Source organism: Myotis lucifugus, unplaced genomic scaffold (genome assembly GCF_000147115.1).
Source record: "Myotis lucifugus unplaced genomic scaffold, Myoluc2.0 scaffold_305, whole genome shotgun sequence".
Classification (NCBI taxonomy): domain Eukaryota; kingdom Metazoa; phylum Chordata; class Mammalia; order Chiroptera; family Vespertilionidae; genus Myotis; species Myotis lucifugus.
Window position 1 is genome coordinate 308,891 of NW_005871353.1, and position 26,958 is coordinate 335,848.

Sequence of the window (26,958 nt, forward strand, 5' to 3'; positions counted from 1 at the left end):
TTGGGTTAACACGATGAGCTAGCTGGGCAGAATCTGCCCTCCTGCTGCTGTTATTGTGATGGTCAGGAGAAAGCTTTTGGCTGATTTTTCTTCCACTATTCCTTTAGTTATTTCTCCTAAAATTTTGAAAGAAACCAGGAAGCTTATGCTTGATATCTCTCTCTCTCTCTCTCTCTCTCTCTCTCTCTCTCTCTCTCTCTCTCTCTCTCTCTCACCAAATAAGTAGTGTGTCTGTATAGAACCACTAAAGACCTGTTCCACCCTATTTTTCTTTCCTGTTCAAGGTGACCATTTCCTTTGTTGGTAGCAGTGTATCAATGTCGATAAAGTAAATGCAAGTAATAACGTGTATAGTGCCTTTATAGTTTCTGTGCATTTTCATGCACAGATAATGTATATAGTACATTATCTCATTTGGGCCTCACAGTAAGTAATCTTGTTTGGAGGTATTATGATTGTATTTATTTTTTATAGATGATAAAATGGAACGTCAAAGGGTTCAACAGTCATTAGAAGTTACAGAACTTCCAGGTCATTAGAGCCAGAGCACATAGCATTTAGACTGTACTATTTTGGCATTTTTCCAACTCGAGACTATGGCTTGGATTAGCTTACATGGTTTCATTATTTACCTGGGCTTCCTTCTTGGTGGCATAGAAAAACTGTTAAACCATTTAATTAGTCTGTTTTGCTTTGGGTGGACTTCCTTACAAAAATTTTGCATCTATTTTAGCTATTTTTATCCCATTCACAAACTTTAATTGAGATTCAAAAAACATTGTTGGCAAGAGTACCATATAGTAATACCCTATGCCCTTTGCTTCTCCTATTGAAAATGTCTCATTCAAGATAATGAAACAAAATTGTTGTATTATCTTATAATTGAAAATGCTTTCCCTCCTCATCTCCCCCAAATTGTAATTTCTTCAACATTTTTTCAAGATAGTTTGGAGTATTTTACATGCTTTGCATTTTCAGATAAATTTTAGAATCAGTTTGTTAATTCTACACATACACATAGAATTAAATTAATGAGATTTTATGAAGTTACTAGAGGCCCCGTGCACAAAAATTTGTGCACTCTGGGGGGGGGGGGTCCCTCAGCCCGGCCTGTGTCCTCTCGCAGTCTGGGACCCCTCGGGGGATGACCACCTGCTGGCTTAGGCCTGCTCCCCGGGGGATTGGGCCTAAGCTGGCAATCAGACATCCCTCTGGCAGCCCGGCAGCCCTCAGGGCATGTCCACTTGCAAGCGGGGAGCAGACCTAAGCTGCAGTCAGACATCCTTAGTGCTGCTGAGGAGGCAGGAGAGGCTCCCACCACCACTGCTGTGCTGGCAGCCATCAGCCTGGCTTGTGGCTGAGCAGAGCGCCCCCATGTGGGAGCGCACTGACCACCAGAGGGCAGCTCCTGCATTGAGCGTCTGCCCCCTGGTGGTCAGTGTCTGTCATAGTGACCAGTCATTCCCAGTCGTTCTGCTGTTAGGGTCAGTTTGCATATTACCCTTTTACTATATAGGATAGAGGCCTGGTGCACGGGTGGGGGCTGGCTGGTTTGCCCTGAAGGGTGTCCCGGATCAGGGTGGGGGTCCCGCTTGGGTGCTTGGCCAGCCTGGATGAGGGGATGATGGCTGTTTGCAGCTGGTCACACCCCCTTCAGGGTGGGGGTCCCCCACTGGGGTGCCTGGCCAGTCTGGGTGAGGGGCTGAGGGCCGTTTTCAGGCTGGCGGGTGAATGAAGCTCCCAACCTCTCCATTTTTTCTTTTTATTCTGGGATTTATTTACCTTCTATGGCTGTCACTGGAGCTGAGAGCTGGCTTTAGCTCTGAGGCTCGGCTCCAGCTCTGAGACCTCGGCTGCTGAAAGCAGGTATCTGGGCTTTGTTTAGCTTCTATAATTGAAATACTGTTGCAGCTCCAGCTCTGAGGCCCGGCTGGCTGAAAGCAGGTTTCTGGGTTTGTTTAGCTTCTATAATTGCAACATTGCTTCTTAGAGTGTAGCTCAGGGGCCGGCAGCGGCAGGCGGGGAACCTTGGCTTCCTCCATCACTGGAGCAAGCAAGCCTCCTGTTCGCTTCAGCTGCCTGGCTGCCGGCCGCCATCTTGGTTGGCAGTTAATTTGCATATCGCCCTGATTAGCCCATGGGAAGTGTGTCGGAGGTACGGTTAATTACCATGTTTATCTATTATTAGATAGGATAGTTCTTCCCCAATTTCACTCTTGCTACACAAGAAGCTCGAGGGCTCTTGAAATATAAATATCAAAACAGAGCTTCTCGGGCAGGCATCCAGGGAAGACTCACCTGTTCTTCAGCAACTAAGGAAAGTAAATGTGTCTTAGGAACACACTTCAGGTTCCGTCTTAGCAGTGGGATGCTGCCACAGCCCTCCAGCTCCACTAGTCTACCTGCTGTGAGCTTCCTCTCTGCTCTTTATGAAGCAAGTTTCTTACTCTTCAGAATAGAAAGTAGGAGGTGCTTACCTAGTGAGAGTTTCCTACATTAACACAGGGAAGCACAGTTCTTCCATTCTAGTTCTCTTCACTTACCTCCCAAACAAGACCATGAGGTGAGCTTATGACTCAGATGGAAAAGAATTAGTTTTTCTCCCCACTTTCTTCTGCAGTCTATTTGTTATACTTCTACACACATTAAAGTGAATAAGACCTAAGTCTGCTGGGAAACTGCTTACCACTATTTCCCACGTATTATATGTTTGCACGTAAAAACCCATGAGAAATAAAAGTACACGTGAACAAGCAGACATGTAGAAAATTAAATACTTGTGACATTTTTATGAGTGTGCATGTGCATTTGTCTGTAGGAGCAATTATTTCTTCACGAAGCCCCAAGGCTTTAGGTTTTTCTGGGTTGGAGATTTTTACCAGGCTCTTGTAATTTTATGAAGAAAGCTGTCATTATTACAGGGCAGGTTTAGAGGAGTGACTCTGCTGCATTCATTTGGTAAAAGAAGAACAGTTTGTATTAATGCATTTACTCAGATCCCTCTAGAAATTTTTATAAGATGGATACTTGAAAAGGTACAATAATATCTCAAAGGTTGTTAATTTGTAGAAGTAAGGGAGAAATAATAAAGTGGAGAAAGTGGAAGGGTCATTGGCTAAACATGGAAATGTGCTTTTTTGTCTGTTCGTGGGATAAGTTAACTTGGCTTTGTTTCTTCAGCTCCCTCACCTTACTGGCTCTGTGAGCCTCTGAGTAGACTGTTTTATTTGGATTTACGTCCTTCAGTAACATTATATAGATGGTTAACCCAGTCACGGATTTTCCCAAGATGATATTTCTGCCCATGGCACATCTTGGCAGATATTGGGTGACGCTCATTCACAGCGTAAACACAGATCAGCCTTGCAAAATCTTGGATAAGACTTTAGAAATCTTGGATAAGAGCATAGGAACCTTCCTTCCCTCTACCACACAGGATCTTTCCCTCCAAACCAGTGGTTCTCAACCTTCCTAATGCCGCAACCCTTTAATACAGTTCCTCATGTTGTGGTGACCCCCAATTTCATTGTTACAAATTGAACATAATTAAAGCATAGTGATTAATCACAAAAACAATATGTAATTATATATGTGTTTTCCGATGGTCTTAGGCGACCCCTGTGAAAGGGCCGTTCGACCCCCGAAGGGGTCGCGACCCACAGGTTGAGAACCGCTGCTCTAAACCCTCTCTATAGAGGTCATATTGAACTAACTGCTCTCTGCTCTGTCAGAAACTCATTGGGATAAATTATATTTGAGAATATAGTACATATTCCAATCTCAGAACTTGTTAGATTCCTGTGTCAGTTACCCATTTCAGCTTCTATAAATTAACCACTTTACCCCAAAATTACCCATTTCAGCTTCTATAAATTAACCTGTCACAGAGGTGTCTTTTTTGAGTTTCATTTCACCACCGTGTTCTTTTATGGACAGTGTATACAAGCACCATTATCTAGATGACTGCTGTTAAAAGATTGACTACTGTACGTCTAAATATTTCAGACGATAACATCTTTTTTATAATTTAGTATCAAGAAATATTTGTGTTAGGGGATGAGAAAAAAATTACAATATCTTTCACTAAATTCCAGCTAGAATTGCACAATCCTGTCAGTTTTGAGTATGGGCAGCGATGGCATTAGCAGTTTCTGTGACCTGTTTGCAGTAGTAATCATGTCATCATTGTCACTAGACATTAGTATTTAATACATTATTATAGAAGCATAGGTACTAAACCAAAAATTTGGTGGTTTTTTTCAATATAACTTGTTTCTTTTGTAATCTTGTGTGCTTAATTTTATGCAGTTACAAATATCAATCTGAGCCGAGGTTCACAGGCCCACAAGGTGACCACTCTGCTTGCAAATGGCCTTCCCGCTGTCTGTGCATGTGGGCTTCCTGGCTCTTTCAGACCTGGCTCAGGTGTTCCCAGGGGTGAAGCCTTCTTAGGAAGGCCCCTTCCTGACCCTTCCTGGGCGCTCTTAATACCTACACTGTGGTCAGCCATGTCTGTCTTCCCTTCTGCCCATTAGCTTTTGAGAGACTGGACCCTCTGCCTCTTTTATTTTAAGCCTTAGCACCTAGCAGTGTGCCTCGCTTGTAATAAGCACCAGGAACTGCTTATTTAAATGCCACGTTCCCACTCCATGCCCATCCATGCATTGCTTTTCCTCTTTGCATTGTGTGCCTGCCAGTTCTTTCTTGGCTCTGGCTCAGAGTTTACTGCTGTAAAGTTCTTGTCAGGTAAGGAATGGTGATTTTTCCATCCTGTTTTGCCAGCACTGCTTTAAATGTTCTGGAGTCAGCCTGTTGGATGTTGGCATGCCTTTGATGAGCCAGTATTAGGGACATATTTTTCTCCCTACTCAGGTTGTAATCATTGATAATTTGCCATCTTTTCTCTTAAGTGTGGAAATTTATGTCAACATTGGTTAGAATCTTAGGAAAGTTAGAGAGCTTTGTAATAAGGGCCCATTTAATTTTTAAGCCCACCCTGATTGAAGGCAACATGGTATCAGTGGAGAGAAAACTCTTTTACATCTAAACAATTAGCTTTTATTATTGGTGTTGCCCTATAGAGTGGCTTAGTTTGATGGGAAGGACAGGTATAGCAATGAGCTTCAAAAAGACAATGAGGCTTTTTGTGTGCGTGCATGCGTGCATGCGTGCGTGCGTGCGTGCGTGCGTGCGTGTGTGTGTTATTTTAAATGAGTACAGCCCCAAACCAGAGCATGAAATACCCATATTGTGGGTTTGATCCCCAGCATACAGGAGGCAACTGATGGGTGTTTCTCTCTCACAACGATCTCTCTCTCTCTCTCTCTCTCTCTCTCTCTCTCTCTCTCTCTCTCTTCTCCCCTCCCTCCCTCCCTCCCTCTCCCACCTCACCTCTCTCTAAAATCAATAGAAAAATAATCTATTCATTTTATTATAACAACATTCATTTCTTAGGAATGAGTAATGATTATTAAGAACAAAATAAAAGTGCCTCATCACATTTGGCCTCAATGTGATTTATAAGTCAGATGAAATTTTATAATTAAATTTGTGCATCATTCCACTTTACAAAGTGTTCATTTCCTCAAGTCCTTCTTATATCATATTTACTGAACTGGAAGATAAATATTGAAGATGGTCTTACTAAGTAATTTGGCATCAGCTTTTTTTTTAGCATCTCAGTTAAGTAGATCTAACTGTGGATTGGTTGCTATTTGAAGAATTAGAAACTTGCAAGGACTCTTGTATTTTATTAATTTTAGTGTTTTCAAGAATTATTAAAAAATACATAATGAAGATACAGAAAAGTACATAAAGAAACAAATAAGTACAATTCTATTACCTGGAGTTATACATTTTAGTATATTTTTTCATAGTATTTATTTTATATATTATCTGTGTGTTTTACAAACCATTACAATACTTAATGGCTTAAAGCAATGAAGACTCTTTGGCTGGTGATTCTGTATGTCATAGTTTAGGCTGGGATCAGCTGGGTGGTTCTTCTGTTCCAGGCTGGTTGCCTCATTCATCTGTGGTCAGCTACAGAACAGTTCTTCTCTTGGATGGATTCTCTCACATGTCTAGGGCCTTAGCTCTGGTCAATGTGATCTCTCATATGCCATCAGAGTAACTTGAGTTTGTTCACATGACAGAATCTAGGGCCCCTTTAGGGGCAGCAGAAATGTACAAGGACTCTTGAGCAAAAGGCTTTGAGTTGGCATACGATTGCTTCTACTGTCTTCTATTGGCCAAAGCAGGCTAAGCTACAAGGCTACCCCAGATCAAATGGTGGGGAAATAGACTTCAGCTCTTGATAGGAGGAGCTGTAAAGTCACATTGCAAGGATGTGGGAAAAGAGAAGAGTGAAGATTGGTGGGCATTTTTGCAACTTACTGCAGTGTGTGTGTGCATGTCATGTGTATGCATATGTGGAAACCGAGAGCATATGCAATTATTTCTGCATTTTTCATCACCAGATAGACTTCAAATCCTAGTGGCTATTTCAATACTGTGAGATATTTGGGAGATGAAATGAATTTTAAAAATCTTTTAAAATCTTTTTATTTATATATTTAATATAAAGGGAGGGAGAGAGAGAGAGAAACATCAATGATGAGAGAGAGAATCATTGATCGGTTGCCTCCTGTATGCCCCCCACTGGGTATCCAGCCTGCAACCCAGGCATGTGCCCTGACCAGGAATGGAACCATGACCTCCTGGTTCATAGGCTGACACTCAGTCACTGAGCTACATTTGGCCGGGCTTAAATGATTTTTTATATGAGAAGTTCCTTAGAAGGTATGTAGAACAGAGGAGGTAGATACTCAATAAATCATAGTTTAAAAAGAAAGAAAAAGAAAATAAAAGTTCTTTAAGAAACTGCTTAAATACCATCAGTCTAATTTCTGGGTTGGTTTTATTTCTCCTCTGATTTCTTTCCACATTTACTCTCCTGGTTGATGATATGGAGGCACTGGTAATGGGAGAGAACTTGTTTCTGGGCCCCAGTTCAGCCTGTCACCAACTGGGAGACCTTGGAAAAGTCACTTGACTTTATATCTCAGTTACTTCATCTATTTAGTGAAAATAACCATTTCACAGAGTTGTTGGCGGAGAATTTAATTCTCATGTATATCGACATGTGTTGGAAACTCTAGATGTGTTATTATTTTTTAGGAACTCTTTGAACATTTGTTTTGTAGAATTTCTAGAACATTTTTTTACTTCACATTTTTTTCACATCCCCAGCATCTCAAACTGACTGATTTTAGCTTTTCTTTGAAAGAAGTTGTGTTAAAAACAAATAAAAACAACAACAGGTATTTCTGCTTAGTGCATATTAAAGAAAATTTGACTTTCACAGCCTTAGCCTGCACACTGATCTTCAAAATACCATGGCCATTTCTTTAATCTGACGGAGCCCCCTTGCATAACATCTGTCTTCTCTGATCAGAAATGACATTCTTAACATCAATAGACTCTTGGGCTTTTCTGACAGGAAATACTTGTGAGGATGTATGATCAGTTATGGGGTATGCTTATCAATAAATTTTTCTTACAAAAACAAATCAGAAATCCTATCAAAATAGCACTATGAAAAAAACTATTTTCCTTAGTACTTCCCATAAAATGGTCATGCTTGAAGCTTATGAATATTTTTATTTAACTGAAGGCTCTATATTTAATCCGTGTGCTGGCCATCTTTCCAACCAGTCAATTTGCATAAATTTCATGTCCTAAGTAGGAAGAAAATGGTTGTGGTCTGGAGTCAACCTTTTCTCTGTCAAGTCTATATCACTTTTCTTTCCCTTTACTGGCTGCTTCCACTTACCACACCCTGTGGATTTCACTGTAAACCTCCTTTATTCCCTCCCACTACCGACATACATCCTTCCTTACCCCCAGAAAGAGAACATCTTCCTGAAACTCGCTTTTACTTTGCCAGTTTCTAAACAGTGAATGAATCGAATTCTCTCTTATTTTGAAAATGTGTTTGTACCCATCTTTATAGTTGATTCATTCATTTTTGTTCATTGATTGATTCATTCATCCATTATTCAGCAACAGCGTTGTACACACCCTGCTGGATGCCATGGATAAAAAGACAGATAGGTCCTAGTGCTGTCCTGTGGATGTGCCCTGTCGTAGGAGGTGCGCTGTCGTAGGAGGGACAGTACATGAAAGTGACGTTGGCCAGGGCTTTAAGTGAGAGAGAAACAAGGCTCTGGGAGCCTGGGCAGTGTGGGGAGAAGACCACACTAAGCCTTCCTTCCTAAGGACCATAGCTGTGTGCTATGACAAGAGTTAGAGTCAGGAGTGGATGCAGTGAAGAGCAGGACAGCGATGATTTGGAGCTGGATTAAACTTTGTCATGTGAAATCAGGGTGCTGCACAGGCATACACACTGCTGAATAAGGAGGGAGGAGTTTTACTGACCGGGTCTCTGGTATGTTCTTCATTTCCCAAAATGAAGCCATTTCACATTTGCTGAGAACAAATTGCCTATGAGTCTAGGTATTTTATGTACTTCATCCTATTTTACAGCAGACCTTCCACATAAATATCCCCTTTTTGTAGATAAGCAAACTGAGGCTGAGGAAGGCTAAGTAACATCTCCAAGATCATGTAGCTAAAGAAGCAGAGCTTAGAATTCAGAGCCAAACCACTGTCTCTGTAAGATGGTAAACCGAGTGTTAAAATAACAGGCACAAAGGAACAAATGTCATAGTGAAATGCAGTATTTGCAGTTCTCACCATCCCCATAGTAAAGCTGGATCGGGCAAGGCTCATCCATGATGTTAAATCCAAGCATAAGTGTGCAGGATATATGTGTGGTGCTAAAGTTCTCCCACAGATTGTTCATTAGTAATAAAAGGGTGATTATGAAGTAGAGAAATTGGACCATACTTTTGACCATGATAAAAATTCACATCCCCATGGAGAGGCAGACAAGCAGCATGTGCCTCTAGATGTGATATCCTGAGTGGAACACAGCATCACCTGTGTGGGGTTCTGGCCCGGAACATACAACCTGGATCCGATCACGAGGAAACATCAGACAAATGCTCTATTCACAAAGCAGGGGGAGGGAGGAGTGTATCCTTCAAAAGTATCACTATCATAAAGGACAAAGGAAGGTTGGGGAAATGTTCCAGATTAAGGGAGGCTCAGGAGCTGTGGCAACTAATACAGTGTCTGACCTTTGACTGTATCCTGCACTGGAGTGTGGGGATCAGGGGCTCGGGGGCCCTGAATCTCGGCTCAGTTGACAAAATTGGAATATGCATTGTAGAGGATCGGACATGTCGATGTTAAATTTACTAACATTAGTAACTGTAACTGTTATGTAACTATGGTTATGTAAAGGAGAACACCTCTTCTTAGAAAACACACACTGATGTATTTATGAATAAAAGCCCAGTAAAGCTCAAATGGTTGGTGGTGAGGGGATAGTATGCATCCGTGCCCGCGCGCGTGCGCGCGCGCGCGCGCACACACACACACACAATTTGTATATAATACTTAAATATACACACATATAAAATAGAAGTATAATATGCAAATAAAGGAAATGGTAAAATGCTAATAGGAATAGATAAAGGGTCAAAGAATATATGGGTGCTCTTGTACCATTCATATCCTCTGAGAGTATTCCCCAATAAAAAGTTAAAAAATAAAAAATGATATTACTAAGTCAATTACTGTGTTTTTTTAAATATTTCTTTTATTTTCTGTCCTTTTCTCTTTTTCCTCTTTCTTTTCTCTTTTCGGCCTCCACCTCTCATTAGAAGTTGAAGGCTGGTGAGAGGGGCATCTCTGTGGGGCAGACCGTCATCACGAAGCACCGGAACACCCGGTACTACAGCTGCAGAGTGATCGCTGTGACATCGCAGACCTTCTACGAGGTCATGTTTGACGATGGCTCCTTCAGCAGAGACACGTTCCCTGAGGATATCGTGGTAAGTAAGTTCCTGGGGTGCATGTCCCCAGTTTACTTTTTGGTATAACTAAAGCAGCTGAACCTTTCAGGAATCTTTCTTCTGACTTTGGTAGTAGCTCTTTCGTTTATTATTTCATTCAGATGTGCTGTTTTCCCACCACAAATAAATATTATTTTCTAGGATGTTCTTTAGTCTTCGTCATCCTAAATAGTAGCCAGGTAAGTGTAGACTCATCTTCTCAAATTCTTTTAATTAAATAAAAAATATATGGGGCCGGGGAACACAAAATGCAAATTCACCTATTCTTTCCTGTTACAGTTAGCACATTTGAATACCTTTATTACTTCTTTTTCTTTGTGCTTAACTAAAGAACGTGGTTTTTACTAACCTGATTTGACAGTGGCATCTGTGATCTGGCAGATGTTTCATACAGCAGTACCAAAAGTCACTCAGAAAAAGGGCTGTGACTTATACTGAGTTTCTTAACTGTGGTCTGGAATGAACATACGTGTGTGTGTGCACGCACACACATGCACATCCATCTACCTGTCTCTGTCCTGTTTCCTCGGTCCCCTCAGTGAACCCTTGGGAATTACTCAGAGGATCAGGTGAATGTGTCTCAGGAGCCGGTTTCTAGCAGGATATTTCTAAAGAAGAACAATTTTCATGGAAGGGTTTTTGAAACGGAGATCAACCAGATAACGGGTCAGGGTTAGTCTAGTGGTCATCTTGTTACCCTTATGTGCTTAAGGGAAGTATCGTTTTGGGGAGTCAGGCCTCAATATTGTATTTGTAACTTCTGCCTTGTTCTAGGTCTGCTGAGGCTTTGCTCTTTGTACTTAGAAGGTCGTTTTTTAATGACTTGATAGTAATAACTATGTGTTATGTGCAGTTGATAATTACAGGTGACCATATGAGATTGCTCAAAGATATCTCTAGAACTTCAGTCTCTTGGGGCCAAAGGAACATTGACTTAGTCAGCTTTTTATGCTTACTTCTCTATGCTGTTAAGAGACACACGTTTGTAAACACAAGTGACCATATTTGGAAGGTTTTAAAGCAAATGAAGGTAGACAAGTTAACAATCCCAGGACTTGATCCTACACCAGAAGGGTGAATTGTGCTTCTTTGCAAAATTCTAACTGGAGCTTCACTTTGCTGCATTGCCATCGCCACACATAAACTGCAGCCCTTAGGTAACGTGCTTAACTGGTCAGAGTAGGTTGTCCCTTTGGGCACTCAACGCACAGTCACTGGGTACCTGTGTGCCAAGCATCACACTGGGAGCTGGCAAAATAACCAGAAAGAAGGTGCGATTCCTGCTCAGTTGGGGGGAGGAAGCAGGCTAGTAAGTGGGTGCTTTCCATAAGTGTGATCAATACCATGAATAAACCGGGTGCCACTTATCACCTGTTGGGTCCAGAAGAATGAGTAGGAGACTCCCCAGCGTTAGTCGGGCTGACACTGACTGACATGTCCAAGGCCAGGACTGCTTCAGAAACCTAATGTGTGTGGACTCATTTTCTCCTCACAACCTTACGTGTTAGGCACTACTATTTTCCACATTTTGTTTCTGAAAAAACTGAGGCACAAAGAGGTAAATAACTAGCAAGTGTCAGAAAGAGTATTTAGTCCCAGCGCCTGGCTTTAGAGCATGTGTTTTTAACCCCTGGGAAGAAACGTCATTTGAAGCAGGAGGAGAGGGGTTTGCAAGGCCATGAAAGGCCTGACCATATACAGGAGACCAAGGCCCATGGCTGTGGCCAGCCTTGCCTAGGCAAAATACTTACTTCAGAATCAGCCTTCTTTTGTGCAAACTGTGAATCCTGAGCCGGCAAAAGAGAGAAAACTTGGGTGGGGAGCATTGTGGGGTGTGATAAAAGACCTCTGAGCACTCACTAATCCCGAAATAGTTAGGTCTCTGTCCGTGTTAGGACATATTGAGTCCTAACTTCCCTTTCACTTTACAAACCTCCATACACCCAGCCAGTTTTGTTTTTTTTTCCCTTTTTTTGAATTTATTGAGTGACACTGGTTAACAAAATACACAGGTTTCAGGTGCCCAATCTACAGCACATCATCTTTACACACAGCCGGACAGGTGTAAGCTTTTCTGGAACGTCTTTAACTTGTACATTGGAAAAGAGTGTCTGTGATCCTGGAAGTTTCTGAAATTCCATAAATTTTCCTTTGACACTGTCTGCTCCGACTCTCTGTGAAACTTTAAGTTTGCTTCTAAGTATATGTGGGTGTTGTGAGAACACTGGCTCCAAAATGTATAAGATTGTTCAGAAGCACCATGGCATTGAAATCAACAGGAATGGAAAAACAAAGTTTTGTACAGCTTAGTTAGCATTACTTAGTATATTCGGCCAAGGTTTGGGGGGTTTATGTAGGTATGTGTGTGTGGTCAGAGCCCTACCCTTGAGGGGAGGGACAGCATGTGCAGTGATGAGGGGCATAGATTGGAGGGGGACCTACCTGAATATGTGTGATTGTTAATTTCTTCAGGAGAACAATATGATAGTCCTCTGCGAGCAGGTCTCTCTCTCATCCAGTCCTTCCTCGCTGTATATTTCTCCCCAGCCCATCCCATGTCTGACATTTTGGGTTACTTGTTTCAGGCCTCTTACACCAAGTAGGAAGGTTTCAATCATGTTGTGTTTTCAGATTTCACCTACTTTCTAGTAATCCCGCCCTTTGTTGGCTTCCTGCTCTTTGTTATCTTGGTGCTAAGTGAGGCATTCCCAGGACATCTTGGATGGCTCTATAGGGAGATGTTTTTCCCTTAAAATATTGTATCCATCAGAGTTCTCTAGAGAAACAAACCAATCAGTGTGTTTGTATGTATTTAATGCAATAAATATATTAAAAGTGTGTAAAAGTGTGATTTATTGGCTCATGTGGTTATGGAGGCTGAGAAGTCCCAAGATCTGCTGTTGGCAAGCCAATGGTGCAGTTCCATCTGAGTCTGCAATCTGAGAACCAAGAGATAGGTGTGCAGGTGTGGTGTGAGGCCGCAGGCTTCAGACCCAGGAAGGGCCCTTTTCATTTAGAGTCTAAAGGCACAGGAAAAAGCCGAGCCCCAGTTCAAGGCAGACGACAGGAGGAATTCCCTTTCTGGAGGAGGCAGAGGTCACCCTTTTTGTTCTATTCAGGCCTTCAGTTCATTGGCTGAGGCCCACTCACACTGGGGATGGCACTCTTTACTCAGTCAACCAACGCAAATATTAAACTCATCCAAACGCCCTCACACACTCACCCAGAGTAATGTTTGACTAGATATCTGGGTGCTCCGCAGCCCAATCAGGTTGACACATAAATTAATCATCACAAATGTCTGATCCTGATGCACTTTAGAAGACTCTTTACCTTGTGGGGCCGGGAACTCGGACTCTGTGGCAGAGGATTATTTCCTTTTCGATGAAACAGTAGCCACATTGTTTCAGCCGGTTTGTAGCACTCTGTCGATCCAGTCCATTAGCCATGCACTTGGTCCTGGTCATCGTCCAGGCTCCACAAGGTGAAGTCATGGGGTTTTAAGGCAAGCTTTTAAAGGGTTATGCAAGGTTGGTTGGGGTCTGTGCTTCTCACTGAAATTAATGAAAGCTATACAATTAAATGCCATTATAGTATGTCACCTAGACTTCAGTTTGAGATCGGGGAATTTGGTGTTTAACTTTAAGGCATATTGGATGACTGTAATTAAGTACATGTAAATTATATTGATTCCCCTATATGATATAATGTAAATATGTTTACACCATCATTGTTAGGCCACGTGGTTTAATTGCTGTGATTGTCCCACTTCTACTTTTGATATTCATCTACACTAATTTACCGAATGTGCTTATCAGGTGTGAGTGCTGCTGGGAAGGTTCTTTTCCCAAATTCAGTGTGACGTCAGTGTTACTGGCTACTGAACAATGAGCTTCTCTAAGCCGTGGTGCTTGCTAGCTAGAACTGCTATAAGGGTATAGCACAATTTCAGTTGTCTAACCATGAAAATCGGATTTAGAATATCAAGTTTAATCATCCCAACGATTTATGTATGTCATGAATATCTTCCCTTTTGAAGCCTGATGCTTTAGTAAGGAAAGTCACATTCCCTATATATAGAATCCCTGATTACAAATCATTTTCTAAACCCAGAGAAGAGAACCTTTCATGCAGTCCATCCTGTCGTGTTTTAAAATAAGTTTACCAAGCATTAAAATGCCCATGTTAGGCTTACGTGACTAGAGAGAGTATTTGAAGCTGTAGAGAGAAACATTCTTTGGACTACCAGGAAATTTATTTCCATACCTTTATCTGTGATAGCTAGAAAAATGTCCAAAAATTCTCTTCTCCACGGTGCACCTGCAGAAGGTGTGTATCAGCCCAGTTACACTCAGCATGCAATCTGTAGCTGTCAGGGGCGGTAATAAAAGATGTATTGCCACGCGCCTCCACCTGTCGGTCTATGAAATTGCGACACACTTCCTGATGAATTTTTTGTCTCTTACAATTTTGATGGGAATGGAAGTTTCCCACCCGAGAGAACTCAAGGAGCATAGAGATTCCGGGCCCCCTTTTAAGCTCTGGCAGCCCATGCTGACCCCAGAGTGATGACAGGTTCCTTTCTAAGTCTGAACTTAGAGCTCATTTCCAGGAAGGAGGCTGGTGCATCGGGATCTAGATAGTTTAGGATGAGCACTTGACATTCACCAGTGGGCATGCAAAGAGAAACAGGACCATTTAGAGACTCGACAGCAAGAGTCCATCACTGCAATTTCCACGAGGACTCGCTGCATTTTTCAGCCTCGGCTGATGTGTGGAAGAAGCATGAGAACTATATTCTTCAGGGTTGTAGGGATGTATTGTCAAGGCCTTTAGTTTGTGGGCTGTACGGTGCAAACTGAAGTTCTTAGAGCTGATTTTTTTTTCCTTTCAGGTGTTTTTAAAACACATTGCTTAAACTTGTGAGCCTCCATTATTTTCCCCTCATTTTCTTCACCATCTAGTTTATGCTGTCTTTTCTGGTCTTAATGTTACAGTGGTTCTCAACCTTCCTAATGCCATGACCCTTTAATACAGTTCCTCATGTTGTGGTAACCCCCAACCATAAAATTATTTTCGTTGCTACTTCATAACTGTAATTTTGCTACTGTTATGAATCGTAATGTAAATATCTGATATGCAGGATGTATTTTCATTGTTCGCGACCCACAGGTTGAGAACCGCTGCAGAAGATGTGTTCTCAGAACTTGATTCCTGCTTATTAGATTAAACAGTGCCTGTGTGAGATTTCACACAAACAGCTTCCTGTTCCCACTCTGCAAGTAGGGGAAGGAGGCAAAGGAAAACATCTGAGGGGCAGGGTTGAGAAACTAAGAAAAGAGTTGTTCCCAGCAGCAGTCTCTACCCTGGGACCCCAGGAAGCACTTTCAGATCCCTCCTGGCATATCAGGGTTGAGGTGCCCCGATTTTCAAGTCAGGTGGAAGTTGTACCTCATCCCAGACCATCTGTTCTGTTTCCTCCAGACTGATGCCCATAACTATCTTCCTTCCCCCCGGCCCCTACCACGGCTTTTCTAGAATCAATGGAAATTTGCCAGGGAAGGCTCTGGAAACTTTGTTGGTTGGGGGTTCTTCAGGAATGGCGCACATGGCATCTGACTGCTCAGGAGTGGTGCCCTAGCGGCACTTTCCTGACTGAGGACCTGAGACCCTCTACCCAACCAGGATATAGCATATACATTGATAACACATCCCTGAAGATTTTGGGCTCATAAATTAACAGAGTGTATGTTCCTATTTGACCATAGGGTTTAAATTATTTTGGTAATAGAGTGAACTTAGGTTATTATTTGGCAAATATATCCAGGAGAAGTCAATACTGTCTATTTAGTGATGAACTGACACTGCCCTCATTTTATTATTTCCTTTTCACATCTTATTTGAAAGAGTTTAGCTGATTTTATCAGGTGACACAGAACCACTATTAAATGTGGCCTTTTGTTTTACTAAACAAATTATATTTTGAGATCAGAGTATGTGGGTAAAGGGAGAACAATGATATAAGGAAATGTGGAAAGAGATTGGATTGGGTACATTTTTTTTCTTTCACATTTTAATCTTTCCCACAGTCAGAAAATGCTCTCTGCTAAGAAGTGGGTGAAAACTTGGAAGCTATGACCTGCTCTAACCTTTGTTGGCTGTGTGTGTTTCTGTAAATCAACTGCTTTGCACCATCTTATTTCTTGGCTTCTATAAAATGGAGGATATTGACGTTTTTAAGTCTTCTATGATTTAGATATCTTATCTAGGGCCATTAAACATAAAGGATGTTTAACTCCTCTAAATGTTATAATAGTACAATGTGTTGTAAATGATTTATACATGGTTTTTCAGGTCTGAGTAGGATTTTCCACTAATAAATAATGCTTATGTGATCTGTGCTTGAAAAAGATGACTTTTGCAAATTAATGGCAAATACTTTGTCAAAAGGGAAGGGGGTTTTAAATTATGCATATTTCCAGTAGTATAGTTCTCAGGATATATGTATAGGTAACTGTTTTTAAAACATGCTTGATATTTACCCTTTTTAGCCTTTAATTAAGAATAATGTGACCCAATAATTCCTTTATATGTGATATTCTATTTTACAGGTAAAATCAAGTCTTCTAAAGCGGTTTATCTGATTTATACCATAAAAATAGTGATTAGCACATAACAAATCAGGCTTTAGTGATTGCATGCTAAGTAACCAATATCTGAAGTACTGTTGAAATAGGAACTTCAAGAGAACTCTGAATGAATGTGAGTGCCATTAACAATAGGTGACATTCTATAGTGAGATAAGATATATATATATATGTGTGTGTGTGTGTATATATATATATATCTCCTATATAATATAGCAATAATATGCAAATTGACCATCACACCCTCACACAAGATGCCTGCCCCTGTGTGGTCACAAGATGGCCGGCAGGGGAGGGCAGTTGTGGGAAACCAGGCCAGCAGGGGAGGCATGTTGGGGGCGACCAGGCTAGCAGGGGAGGGCAGTTGGGGGGGGGACCTGGCCTGCAGGGGAGGGCAGTTGAGGAGGACCAGGCTGGCAGGGGAGGGCAGTTGGGGGGGACCAGGGCTGCAGGGGAGGGCAGTCGGGGGCAACCAGGCCGGCAGGGGAGGGCAGTTGGGGGCGACCGGACCAGCAGGGGAGCAGTAAGGTGTCGATCGGGCTGGCAGGGGAGTTGTTAGGGGGTGATCAGGCTGGCAGGCAGAAGCGATTAGGGACAATCAAGCAGGCAGGCAGGCAAGTGGTTGGGAGCCAGCAGTCCTGGATTGTGAGAGGGATGTCTGACTGCTGGTATGGGATCGGGCCTAAACTGTCAGTCGGACATCCCCTGAGGATATTGGAGAGGATGCAGGCTGGACTGAGGGACGCGCACGCGCGCCCCCCCCCCCCCAGTGCATGAATTTCGTGTGTGTGTGTGTGTGTATGTGTGTATATATATATATATGCAAGAAGCTTTACAAGACCCTATAACTTTGCTAATTCTTCTTTTTTAAGTATGTTTTTATTTATTTCAGAGAGGGAGGAGGAGGGAGGAAGAGATAGAAACATCAATGATGAGAGAATCAATGATCGGCTGCCTCCTGCATGTCCCCTACTGGGGATTGAGCCCGCAACCTGGGCATGCGTCCTTGACTGGAATTGAACCCGGGACCCTTCAGTCTGCAGGCTGATGCTCTATCTATTGAGCCAAACCAGCTAGGGCTATAACTTTGCTTTTTAGTGGGTATTTTATTCTCTTCCTTGGCAAGGAATTTTTAAATGATTTGTCTATGAAATTTAATATTTTATTTAGAGTTTTAAAATTTATTTCAATAATAGTAAAACCTCTTTCCTGTATTATTTATGCTGAAACTCTATCCCACGTCATTAGTTATGTTTTTACAGGGTTTTGTTTGCTTTATGTTGTGTTTTGCTTTTCTCTTTGTTTGCATGAAGTTGGAAGGGCAAATATCTAACCATTATCTAAGAGTAGGTTTCGTCTAAAAGTGGTATAATGAGGATAGGGAAACAGTGTGTATGGTGCTCAAGTTCTCTTTTTTCTCCAAGAGTGAGGGGCTTGTATTGATGTGGAAGGCTGATGCTCCCCCAGGAGGTGCTTCCTTTTGTTGAGAAGAAACTCCCGCAGGGCAGACCATTGATAATCCATATCTGGGTACCTACATATGGTGATTCGGTGATTTATGGATTCTGTAGCCAAGGGATGTCTTACTCTTCAATAAGCAGTAGCCTTATGAAAATGTTTTGTTTATAGTGAGTACCTATTCTGGAGTTATGATGATGAGAAATAAAATGGAAATGGTTTGAGCTCTCATGGAATTTATAACCTACTGGGAAAGAGTAACATATGACAGTCACACTAATAAAAATGTACTTCAAATTGAGATAAATCCTAGGATGATAGGAATATAATTCTGTAAGAACATGTAGTAGAAAACAAACCAACCTTATGTAGATAAGCGATCAGTGTGAGAGCTGAGATCTACTGGATGTGTTAACTAGACAAAAGGCAGAGGGAGAGTATTCCAGGCAAAGCATACAGAGGCTGTTGGCAGAAAGGAGTTGCTCAGGTTATTAAAAGAGGTAAGTGATAAGCCGAGAGGAGGAGAAAAGGGCCAGACTAGGTTAGGCTCTGAAGACCATGTTATAGGATGGGGTCTTTACTCTAAGAGCAGGGGGAAGCCATTGATGGTCTTTAAGCAGAAGTCAACATGAAGACATTTGTATGAAGCACTTTCTTTGGCTATAGTGGAGAAGATAAATTGGAGAGTGGGTGGTAGTGGATGCTGGGAGGCCGGCTAGGAGAGCATTGCAGTAGATCAGAGGAAATAATGTAGCTTGGACTAAGTTAGGAGAAGTGGAAGAATCTGAAATACATTTAAGGGGGTAGAATTGTTATTGGTGGGGAGAGGTGCTTGTTCCCATCTGTGGCTTATCAAAGTGGGCTTCTTACGATATCTGGAGAAAAGGAATTTTCTGAGACTTGCATGGGAGAAATGAGGTATTGTAAAAAGCTTTTCTTGTGGAATTACAATCCTGAGTTTCTAAGGTCCCATTTCCCTTTTCCTGCCAGGGAAGAAGTCCCATTTTGCTTTTAACAGGCTAAAATCAGAGCCAGTGACGAGTTTTTGCTCCATTTTGGAGAAGGTGTCCAGTCCAGCATCAGGCTAGCTTAGTTTATATTCCCAGCCGCAGTCCATTAGTCCATTGTATGTGGGGTCCTCGTGGCTGTGGGAGAGCCAAGAGCCAAAAGAGTGAGCTCCTTTGTTGAGGGGATTATGTATCCAAAATATTTCTGGGCTTGCAGTGTCCCTGCCCATTCTGGTCAGTGATCTCTGTTCTCAGGTTTGACTGACAGGTAACTTCCCATGTCACTCCAGCTTCACTGCATTTATTGCATTTAGGGCCATTCCAAGACCCCTAGTTTCCAAAGCTTAGGTTTGGCGTTTTGTTTTATTTTTTGTCTCAGAGTTGAAAGGGGCTGAGTGGAAAGCCCATGCCCCACCGTGTGAGAATAGAAATCCTATATTTCAAAAATAGTATGGCCCTTCATTTTCATCTCTAAATGGATATATTGTAACACACATGCACACTCACACATAATTACCTCACTCTCACCCATTTGATAAAACAGTGAATATTTGCCCAAGTAATTCTTCAACATGACAATATGGCCACCAAAATTGATGAGTCATATTTAACTCTTTATGGGGCTTTCATCTTGACACACAAACATTTAATTGAGGTAACCACACATACGTACACTTGGCCTCACTGTGGAGCTCATCAGAACTCCCTTAGTCCATAGCTCTCTTGAGCACTCATGTATTGAGATGGCCAAACCCTGTTTTCTGTGCGTGCAGCCTTGGCTCCTCCCCTGGGACTTTTACTTCCCCTTTGCCTTCAGTGTCTGTGCGCCCCCACCCCAGGGCTCCCACATCTTGCACCATGTAAGGATGATGCATCTGCTGTGGGCCTTAGGAAGAGCTCATTTTCTTTTTTTCTCTTTCTTTAATTTTTAAAAATATATTTTTATTGAGATCAGAGAGGAAGAGAGAGGGAAAGAAAGATAGAAACATCAGTGATGAGAGAGAATCATTGATCAGCTGCCTCCTGCACATCCCACACTGGGAATAGAGCCTGCAACCTGGGCATATGATCTGACCGGGAATCGAACCTTGACCTTCTGGTTCATAGGTCGACATTTAACCACTGAGCCACACCGGCCGGACTAATTTTTTTAAATGAATTTGAGAGAGAGAGAGAGAGAGAGAGAGAGAGAGAGAGAGAGAGAGAAAACACACACATTGATTTGTTTATGCATTTATTGGTTGATTCTTGTTATGTGCCCTGATGGGGGATTGAACCTGCAACGTTGGCATATCAGGACGATGTTCTCACCAATTGAGCTACCTGGCCAGGACAGAGCTCTCGTTTTCTGAAGGAGATGGCATACCCTTCCAGAGTCCTGCACACCCCTTATTTTTTAGATTCATATCCTCGTTTAACGGGAGGGGTCACTGACATGTTGGTAGACAAATGTGTGTGGTTAGGAGTAATAACAAGAATTAGCAGCTAATATTTAACAATTGCATATGTACAGTGTTGTGCATAACACACCCATGGCTGGCTGAAGTTCAAGAAATACAGCCCTAACCAGTTTGGTTCAGTGGATAGAGCGTTGGTCTGCAGACTTGAAGGATCCCTGGTTCAATTCAAGTCAAGGATACATGCCTGGGTTGCAGGCTCGATCCCCAGTGGGGACGTGCGGGAGGTAGCCGATCAATGGTTCTCTCTCATCATTGATGTTTCTATCTCTCTCTCCCTCTCCCTTCCTCTTAGAAATCAATAAAAATATATTTAAAAAAGAAATACTGAAGGGTTTGAGATGAAAATACAAGTAGTCCTGTAGCACCCCACATCTGGGTGCCGTCCCACCTGCTGCTTGTATATCCCAAGGTGTTCACATGCATAGATAAACTGCATATGTGTGCGTGCGTGCACACGCGTGCAGATCTTTGTTTGTTTGAATGCACCTGGCATCATGTTGATTTGCTAAAAGCTAAAAAGCTAGGAATCACATTCTGGATACTATTAATGTTACTGCTAATTAGTTGTTAGTGATGGATGTTTTAGACTGGTAGTTGGCAAAGCTGTCACCTTTTATGTTCCTGTACTTCCATGTTTATTTTTCACAGTATCATCCCTGGGGGCTTGTTCTCCACCTCTTATTTTTACCTACAAAAGCCAGGCTCAGCTGTTCTGGCTCCATCAACACCTCCACTGATCCCCTGTTTCATATACCCATATATCCTGCACTCCCTCCCCCCATTTGACATATTTTTGGCTCACAGTTGCCAGTACATGCAAATCTGTATCAATTTAATACTATGGGTATTTGTTTCAAGGAAAGTAACAGGAAGCTAACAAAATCTCACAGAGGATTTTTTTTTGGGGGGGGAGGAGAGGGAGATTGAAAAAAATATCATAAATGAAATATTAATTGACTGACTACTCAGTGTTCATTAAGCAAATCAGATTATAGCAAGAATCAGGCTTTAAAGAAAGATTAATATCTGGCATAAAAAAGAACAGAGTAGTCAGTATTTCAAAGGTTCGTTATTTATCAGGAAAAGGGCATAAAATAATCCTCAATGTAATGCTGAAGTAGGCATTTATTCCAAGCTAGAGTGTGATCAGTAAAGCCAAATTCACTGCCTTCCTCTAATGTATTCTTAAGCTTTTGAATTAAAAGCTCATGTTTGGATAAATCTGACAGTGGTGTGTTATCTACGTACTATTTTCATTCTTCTCTGGAAACCTACAAACGGCAATATTCTCCTTAATTTCACATTAAGATTATTTCGATTTGACAGTCTTTTGACAACACAAGAATCATTTGGGGAGTTTCGGAAATTTCTGCTTTCCCTGTAGGGGTAATAATGTTGAGTAAATAGATTGATGCATTATCCTCTCCTCAACCATCTTATTTATCTGTCTCCCATTTAGCCTGTGAGGAAAGAGGCTGGTAGTAATTACATTCTGTTCTTCACGAGACAGTCTGTTATGAACATGCTTGTTTAAGTTTATGCATTTGCATTAAACCTGAAAGGAAGGACATGTTAAATGAACAGAGATAGAAGCAGTAGCTTACATGGAAAGTGTTTATAGCAGCGGTTCTCAACCTGTGGGTCGAGACCCCTTTGGCGGTCGAACGACCCTTTCACAGGGGTCGCCTAAGACCATCCTGCATATCAGATATTTACATTACGATTCATAACAGTAGCAACATTACAGTTATGAAGTAGCAACGAAAATAATTTTATGGTTGGGTCACAACATGAGGAACTGTATTTAAAGGGCCAGAAGGTTGAGAACCACTGGTTTATAGAGTACAACTGCTCCCATTGTATTGCGATGCTCAGGCACATTTGCAACTTTGAGGCCAGTCCGGATTACTTCATTTGTACACATATACTTTAGGATTCTCTGCTTCTGAATTTAACGTAATGTGAGCTGACATTTTTTGACAAATCATGTTCTCCCAAATCCTTTTGTTTTCTTTCACCCCTTTCTGGTTCTCCTTTTTAATCCTCTCATTAAAATCCTCTCCAGATGTTACTCATTTGCTTAAAACTTTGCACTGCTGGCTGTGAAATGCAAAGTTAAATTGTAGCCATCTCTTGCTGAGTCGTGACTCTGTGCAAGTCATTTCATTTTTTGGTCCTTCTCTTTAAAATGGGGGCATTTGACCTAGGAGTTCTCATAGACTTCCTCTGATTCTGGCGAGGAGAAATGCAGTTATCTGTAATCAGCTCTGACTATAAGCATGGGTCTGTGCCTCGGCCAGCTGTCCACTCTTCTGCACACACACAGGCTCTCCTTTTACAATTCCAGGCTTTAAAGACTACCTGTGTGGGCAATGTGAGGCCAGAAGCTGGGAAATAGCTGTTTACATAACTCCACATGCATAACTACCACATGGTAGTCTGTCATTTCTGTACGGCAGTATCATTTGGAGACCAAGCTATTCTTAGGTTTCAGCCCAGTCGTAATTAATCCTACACTTTTTGTTTCACCCATTTGGGTTAAGTTAAAGCAGACTTTCTGTGTGCCCACCAGAAAGTAAGGTAGTGCTGCATGAGTAGGTCTCCTCTTTGGGGTGTTGGTCCAGAAAGATGCTCCCTTTCTTTGACCACAGCAGAAGCTGGTATAAAGAGCAAAGGGAGTTTAGCCAGAGAGTGACTGAGACTGGATTAAGGGAATAATAACCGTCATCTGTGTCTGATCTTTCCCCCATTCTTTTGCATACTCCATTCCCAACACTTCAGTGAAAAAGAGAGCACTTAGATAAGGGCTTGGGACATTTCAGAACCATAATCCTAGCTCTGCCTGTCATTTCCAGTGGGCAGGTCTTTCCATGAGAGAATCTTAGCCAAGATGTCTCTTCTCTAGAAGTTCTGAGTAGCCATGGCTCAATTCAGGGCTGCTGTATGAATAAGACTGGCTAAGGGGTAAGTGTGCAGTCCCCTCCCACCGCAGCCTTTAACCCACTCCATTCCCTCCCCCTCCTCCTCTGTGACCCTTAAACTTCCACCCACTCTAGGCAGTTTCCTCTGCCATCCCCTGGTGAGTGGTTCTCAGGCCCTTTGTTGAACACTGCAAGCGAAAGGTAGCTCACTACCAATTTATTGCTGTAATTATTAGGAAGCATTGACTTCTTCGTGTGGATTCTAAATAGTGCCTCTGAAGCATGGAACAGAGTGTGGAATCTCAGAGTGAAGTGGGGGGGGGGGGGGTGGGCGGGTAATCAACCAAAGACTTTGTATGCATATATGCATAACCCATGGACACAGACAATAAGGTGCTGAAGTACTGGGGCAGGGGGTCAGTGGGGGGGAAAAAGGGCACATATGTAATACTTTCAACAATAAAGAATTATTTAAAAATAAATACTGCTTCTGAATATGAGCCAGTCTTGCTTTGTGACCTCTAGAGCAAAACTGACCCCCCCCCCCCGCCAAAAAAACCACCAAAAAATATTCTCTCCTCACTCACAGCTTGTAGAGAGCTATTAACTTTCTCCTGAGTCTTCTCAAATCCAAACTAAACCGTCCTCCTGCCTGAATCAATTAGTACATATTTGTCATGACAAGGAATGAATGATTTAATGAAAAAGTGGTTTTCAGAGTGCTTTTCCTCCGGGAGACTCAGGATGGGATTTTTTGGACAATGTCCTACTCAAAATGTTGCTCTGAGGTGTGAGAACACAGTGCCAGACCCTGACCACACAGGCAGGCATGGCAGCTCTGCTCCTTTGATCTGGCCACCGGGCACTCCCCCTGCAGCCAGGAGGAGGGCCCCATGAATATTCACGCAGCTATTAAAAATCATGTTTCACAGGGTATTTAATGGCCTCATATATACATGGAAAAAATCAGGCTCAAAATTGGACATACAGTATGATCCCAATTACCAATAAAATATAAATATGAAAAGGGAAAAATCCTCAAAGGAAATGCATCAGAATGTTGCTGATGATCTCTGGAGAGTGTAATCATAGGTGATTATGATTTTCAACTTTACCACCTTCTTACAGTTTCCATATGAGCATGTTTTATTTTTATGATCAGGAAAAAAAGTTATTTTTTTAAAAGACCCTTCTGAGAATTCTTTAAATTGTGACTCATTTTCCTAATCTGGATTCTTTCACATTCTTGTGTCAAATTTTCATGTTAGTTCTCCCATATCTTGAGGTATCTTGAAGCCCTCTGAGACACCGTAACCACATACTATGCTAATAATCTTTCTGTTAAAAGCTTCTGCTTTACACTGTAGTTCCATACATAGCAATTCTTATACTTATCTTTCTGTTTTATTATTTAAATTTTTTATTGAATTTGTTGGGGTGACATCCTATATAATAAAAAGATAATATGCAAATTAACCCTCACACCCTCACAATATGACTGCCTATGACCAGGCCGGCAGTGGGGTTAGTGAGGGGCGACCAGGCCGGCAGGGGGGGAGGGGGGAGGGCAGTAAGAGGCGACCAGGCTGGCGGGGCAGGGGAGGGGGCAGTTAGGGATGACCAGGCCGGCAGGCAGGTGAGCGATTAGGAGCCAGCGGTCCAGGATTGTGATAGGGATGTCCGAGTGCTGGTTTAGGCCCGATCACCGAGATTGGAGAGGGTGCAGGCTGGGCTGAGGGGACCCCCCTCCTCCTCCTCCATGCATGAATTTCGTGCACCGGGCCTCTAGTTGGTTAATAAAATCATATAGGTTTCAGGTATACAGTTCTATAATACATCATCTGTATATTGTACTAGTGGCCCTGTGCATGAAATTCATGCACGAGGGGAGGGGGGTTTGTCCCTCAGTCTGGCCTGCACCCTCTCCAATCTGGGACCCCTTGGGGAATGTCCAACTGCCAGCCTGCTCACCCCCAACTGCGCCCTCCTGCCAGCCTGCTCGTCCCCAACTGCCCTCCCCTGCCAGCCTGATCGCCCCTAACCGCCTCTGCCTGGGCCCCTCCACCATGGCTTTGTCCGGAAAGATGTCCGGAAGACCTCCTGGAAGGTCTCCCAGTCTAATTAACATATTACCCTTTTATTAGTATAGATTGTGTTCACCACACCAAGTTTTGTTATTTATTTTAATGCCTGCATTTTCCACCAGAGTTCACGAAGTAAAAAACCACATCTGTTTTTCTCACCACTGATTCTAGAGCCCAAGAGGTGTTTGAACATGAGGTGTTGAGTGAATGCCTGCCCAGGGCACGTCATGCACTTCTGTACTGCTTACCTACCCGAATGGGTTGTTTTGGATTTCAACTAGGTTAACATTTTCTGATCTTCTATAGTAATTATTGGCTTCTCACTGCATTCTCTCTTCACAATTTTAAATCCCAAGCGTCACCTTCTACCAAGGTTTTTTGTCCCCTTCCTATCATCCTCCAGATGCTCCCTGTTGATATAAATTATATTCAGTCACAGTTCATGTCAAATTTTCCAGCTGCCAGTCACTGTGCTTTGCTTTTCTATTCTCTTTTAAATTATCGGGTGTCTCGAAAAATGTATACACACTTAATTCCAATGGGTTAAATCTGTAAAGAAAGAAACATCAATGGAACTATATCAGCTGTTAGGCATGTATGTATACATTTTTTGGATAGCCTGTATATTAGCTATAATTCTACCAACAACCTGGTAAGGTTGTATTATCATCTCCATTTGACTGATGAGGAAGCCAAGACATAGAGAGGTAAACTACTAGTAGCTTTTGACCCCAGGCAGTGTGACTTGGGACATTGGAAGCACTTGCCTATGCTGCTTCAACATGACTGTCCTGTGTGTGAGTCCAGCGTGTGCTCTAGGGGTGAAACATACACTGCACAGAATGGGAACTTGCAGAGGGAGGGCCAGTGCTGGCTGGTGCTGTGCTCTGATCTCAAAGCATCCCCCCCCCCCCCCCCCCCCCGCACTGGGTGGGATGGGAGCACAGGGGAGGCATTTTTCCCCCCAAGGGTTACCTTTACCTTTATCCTGGCATCTTTCTTTTTTCCGATTTTGGAACTGACCTTTATTTAAAGAAACCACTACAGATATTCACCTCAAGCCTGTCTTTCTCCATTTTGCAACATAAGTTTTTATTGACACAATAAATATTTATATTTCCCTAATGCATTTAGCCTCTTCCAACAGCTATAAATAGGGGAAAGATCTGTCTTCTGCAGATGGAAATCTTATACCCTTATTTGGGTGTGTGGAGTGTTCATCCTAGGGTCCTTACGCATTAGTGTGTGCGGGATAAATGGGAGGAGGATGCAGCCACCCAGGGCAGTCCTTAACTGTGGGCTTGCTGTCTTTCCATGCTGGGAAGAGTTGGATGTATAGCAGACAACCATACAACCCCGGGCATGGGAGTTGACACCAGTTATCTTATCCATAACTTT

The 26,958-nt window shown here is 42.4% G+C and overlaps 1 protein-coding gene across 4 annotated transcripts in view; it reads left to right on the forward strand.

The window, feature by feature from the left end:
- Positions 1–26,958, forward strand: part of KDM4C (lysine demethylase 4C) — a 282,134-nt gene that overhangs the window by 237,807 nt on the left and 17,369 nt on the right. For all 4 annotated transcript variants that reach the window (XM_006100251.3, XM_023763877.1, XM_023763876.1 and 1 more), the window contains one exon: positions 9,792–9,962. In XM_006100251.3, the coding sequence (XP_006100313.1) occupies positions 9,792–9,962 (171 nt within the window). The remainder of the gene's footprint in view (positions 1–9,791; positions 9,963–26,958) is intronic.